At 44.9% G+C, this 4,840-nt stretch overlaps 1 protein-coding gene across 1 annotated transcript in view; it reads right to left on the bottom strand.

Annotated features, from left to right (window-relative positions):
• Cds1 (CDP-diacylglycerol synthase 1) overlaps positions 1–4,840 on the bottom strand; it is a 75,331-nt gene that overhangs the window by 60,057 nt on the left and 10,434 nt on the right. The window contains exon 2 of the mRNA XM_005359570.3: positions 2,961–3,088. Within this exon, the coding sequence (XP_005359627.1) occupies positions 2,961–3,088 (128 nt within the window). The remainder of the gene's footprint in view (positions 1–2,960; positions 3,089–4,840) is intronic.

Here is a 4,840-nt window from a genome sequence, read left to right as displayed (position 1 = left end):
GAGGAAGGAGCACTGTTCACATCCCAGGAGGAGGGAGAGCTGTCCACATCCCAGGAGGAAGGGGAACAGTCCACATCCCAGAATAAAGGAGTACTGTCTACATCCCAGGATGAGGGAGAGCTGTCCACATTCCAGGAAGAAGCACTGTCCACATCCCAGGAGAAAGGAGCACTGTCCACATCCCAGAAGGAGGGAGAGCTGTTCACATCCCAGGAGGATAAAACACTGTCCCCATCCAGAAATAAGAAGCACTGTCCACATCTAGGAGGAAGGAGCACTGTCCACATCCCAGGAGGAAGGAGCACTGTCCACATCCCAGGAGGAAGGAGCACTGTTCACATCCCAGGAAGAAGGACTTTACTCTGATCTCAGGATCAAGCTCTTTATGAAGAATACACCTTGTCCCTATGTAGCACAGCAGCTTTAAAGGCTTGGGACAGGATTCAAGAACCAGGAAAAAGAGTTGAATCATATCTTAGTGTTAAACAGGGTCAGAGAGAACCTTTTAGTGACTTTTTACAAAGACTAACCAGGGTAGTACAAATAGGGGTAACTGACCCAGAAGCTACATGTATAATAATTGAATCTTTGGCTTATGAGAATGCCAATATAGAATGCAAAAGGATCCTTGGGCCTTTAAAGATCAGATCAGCACCTATGAATGAATGGGTCTTGCATACAATGAATGTTGAGACATTTGATTATGGTACTGAAGCAAGCAAGGGTAGGAGAAGCAATTCCAATGGTAACAAATTGCTCCTGAAAAGATTCAAAGAGGAGATTCTGTAGTGAGAGCATTCCTGCTGCCCAGCTCCCGGCTGCCTGGCTAGCTAATGCCCCAAAATAATTACACGGAAACTGTATTCTTTTAAACACTGCCTGGCCTGTTAGTTCTAGCCTCTTATTTGCTAAATCTCACATCTTGATTAACCCATTTCTAATAATCTGTGTAGCACCACGAGATGGTGGCTTACCGGGAAAGATTCAGCATGTCTGACCTGGCGGCTGGCTCCATGGCATCTGCCTCACTTCCCTTCTTCCCAGCATTCTGTTCTGTCTACTCCACCCACCTAAGGGCTGGCCTTCCAGAATTTCTCCTACAGGAATTTTAATGCAGAGGGATAATATTATCTTAGAATGAATCTTTCTACCACATAAACCAAGTAAAAAACTAAAAACTTATGTGGAAAAGGTATCTGAATTAATTAAAGGAGGTAAATTGAGACTTCATCAATTAACAGGTATAGACCCAGCAAAGATTTTAGTCTTTTACTGCTGAAGAAATAAAAAAGTTATGGGAAGACAATGAACCCTGGCAAAGGCCCTGTGCTGATTTTTTGGGAGAAATTAATAGCAATTGTCCCAAAAGCGATAGACTTAACTTATAAAGAGAACTTCTTGGATTCTTCCCTGAACTGTACATGATACACCAATAACTGGAGCCTGTACATTTTATACTGATGCAAATAAATCAGGGAAGGCAGGTTACAAATCAGAAGAATTAAGTAAAGTGGAACAAAGCCCTTATAATTTTGTTCAGAAGGCAGAATTATATGCTGACACCTTTGCTGTCTCCAGGTAGACAGTGTCAAAGCAGACATGCAGTGGTTGATCGCTATAACACACACGCACATGCACACACACACACAGAGATACATACACACACATACATGCGTACACAGCTCACACGACCGATCCATGTTGTGAGAGTCAATTAGGAGGGATTGAGTTGAATGTAAGTTTGTCCGGATATCCTCAGAATGGGTATTGCCCAACACAACAAGGAAACTCCGGTTGCCTTTAATCCATGACTAGAGCAGAGGTGGTGTGATCCATCAGGAGAAATGTCCATTGTTTATTGTTCAATACCAAAGGATAGCATCAAGCAGAAGGAAATCAGAGGGTATCATTTTATATACCATATATATATATATATATATATATATATATATATATATAATATAACCTTAGTAGCATCTTTGTGTCTGTGCCTCTTGGGATGTGATACAAAATACATCTCTTCCTGGTGGGATGGGAAAAGATGCTGGTGAACGTTGACAGCATGTGAACATTTCTCACAGTAACCTGAATGAAACTGAACGCTTCCTTCAATCTTATACATTTTATAATTCAGATTACCAAAGCATCTGGCACAGGGTAAGATAGACTTAGATGAAATCCCATGGTCATAAACACCTTAAAATAACACAAATACAAAAACAGTAAAGCGTTGTTGAGTTTGAGACCATAATTTTAGATTCAGTTAAAGAAAGAAACTCTGGAGGCTGGGAGATGTCTCAGGCCACAAAGCTCCTCCTGCACAAGCGCCTGGTTGGGATCCCAGCACCCTTGTTAAAGCCAAGTCCAGTGGCACAGGACAGCTTGGGGGCAGCGGGAGGTGGGGTCGGGAAAGGGTAGGGGGAGGCAGTGGGGGAGGGGAGGCGTGCTGGCCAAATCAATGAGCTCTGTGAGAGAGAGATCCTATCTCAAACAATAACCAAATCAGACACCTGATGCTGACCTCTGGCCTGTGCACACACATGCACGTGCATGCCTACACACACATGAACACTTCCACAAGAACACATACACCATATGCACACACAAATGTACACCCCCCCCGCAACAACAGCAACCATCAAAGAAAACGATAAAAATTACTTCTTTTTCTCTCGCATTTGAAGAACACACAATGTGTGATTTTCATTGTGAGGCATCCTGCGCTGTTTCTGCAGCCTTCACCAGTCAACCTGTCAGACTTTGTTCTCCCACACTGCACCCAGTCTAACAGGTAAACACAGGCACCAATGAAGCACTTCAGATCCTCCTTCAGTACAGCCTTCTTCTCCCATGACCCCAAACTCACAAAGAGCCAAACGTGAAGCATGGACGAACCGGGATGACCTTGAAATGCGTGCTTGTGCTAGGCAGCAAGATGGACTTGTCCTCACCCATCATACCTTGAAGACAGTCCAGACAGGGCTTTCTTGAGGATCTCAGGGGTCCTGTCTGAGGATGGTGGGATCTCAGGAACATCAGAATCTCCTCTGGCGTCGAGATCTCCATACCTGTCGTCAATATCTGTTTCCTAAAATTAAAAGGAAGAACTGTCTGCAAAGCATCCGTGCGTATGTTTATTCTGAGATGGGGCTAGGAGTGCCTTGGGGCTGGCCCGGAGCTGGCCTGCAGTTCATTGGGTCACCCTGTGGTTCTCAAACTCTGGCACTCCTGCCTTGGCTTACCAGTGCTGGGATCTAGGTGCGTATTATCAGTCCTGGGGCAAAGTGTTCTTTTAAACAGCGCTGCTTGCCAGCGCATCCTCTCATTGCTCAGTGAGCCACACTAAGCTGTCCAATCTAAGACAAAGACACTATTAGCCTCCACTGAATGCCCAAGCACTGCCATAGTTTCTTGCTAAGTAAGCTTTATTATCTTTGGTAAAATTCCAAAAGAAAGGATTATCTTAAACAAAAGACAGAAGAACAGTTCAGATGACTCCTAAGTCAGGTGTTTGCTGACAGAACCAAGTATTTACTGTTTGCTTCTCAACTGGGAGGACAGGGCCATTTCTGTAGATTCTAACCAGCCATTCAGTCTGGTTTTCTTTGACTAACATCCCAGCATCAACATGAGGAAGGCTACTTGCTTAGGTGTAGCATTATGGATTTTAACACCCATCATTTTTACTGGATCCCAGGAAAGCCAGTCAAATGGACACTATATTTCTCCAGCAGATGGACGTGATCAAAGGTGTTACTTCAGCTGTCAGATTAAACTTATTTGATATCTAAGCTAACTTCTAAGAGGGCACGCATGCAAGCACTGTGTGTGCTATAGGCCCTGGGAGCCCTGGGTCTCTAGGACAAAGACCACCCTAGAAGATTCAGGACAGGCTGGCCAAGGCATTTGTGAGAACAGTCATGGCATCCTTCCCTTCTCCTAGCCCTCCAAGCCCCTGCAACCAACAGCCTTCAGGAAGGACTGTGATTCACAGATTTGAGGACCAGAGAGAGCAAGCTCAGGGAAAGGCACATTCCCAACAGACAAGGGCAGGCACTGGGCAAAGAGAGAGCTGGGAAACAACTCTGAGGGATCTAAGTTCGGCAAGTCTCATCACCATATTACCTGCATTTGATATGATGCTGAGGATGGGGTGAATTCAAACAAGCAGTAGGCTCTTGGGATTAAATCAAACCCTCCAACCCCTCAGGTGGCTTTCCAAATGAAACGTTAGCATTTAGGCAGAATTTTCAGACTTTACAAAACAAAAATCAAAGTTCAGCCTACCAAACGTAGCTCTGATATGTCATTTTCCTTCACGTGAAAAACATTTTTGCAATCCATATCCAAAGTCCAGTGGACAGTGACAGACCTGGCTCATGCCTCATCTCCTGTGCTGGCCAGTTTTAACTGTCACTTGAACCAACCTGGACTGTGCATGCAAGGGAGGAATTATCTAGAGCTCATATGTATTTTGCATCACAGCGATGGAACAGTGACTAAGACAGCACTGAAGTGTCTAAAAGTAAAAAAAGCTCGTCAGCAAGCACACTGCAGCATGGCGCATTTATCTCTCTCTGCTCTGTCTGTGTGTGTGGTGTAGCTAGCTATCCAGGACCCCTGCCTTTGTGACTTCCCTGTCAGTGAGGAGCTTGAGAATTCCAAACTAAAATAAACTCTTTCTCTTAGTAACACTGCCTGCTCTCAGGATTTTTTCCTCAAAGCAACAGAAATGCAACTGGAACACTGCCCTCCTTCCATGCTGCCATGCTCTGGAACACTGCCCTCCCCCTACACTGCCATGCTCTCGACACTGCCCTCCCCCTACACTGCCATGCTC

This window comes from Microtus ochrogaster, linkage group LG1, assembly GCF_000317375.1.
Source record: "Microtus ochrogaster isolate Prairie Vole_2 linkage group LG1, MicOch1.0, whole genome shotgun sequence".
Lineage (NCBI taxonomy): Eukaryota > Metazoa > Chordata > Mammalia > Rodentia > Cricetidae > Microtus > Microtus ochrogaster.
This window is presented reverse-complemented; position numbering and strand designations above follow the sequence as displayed.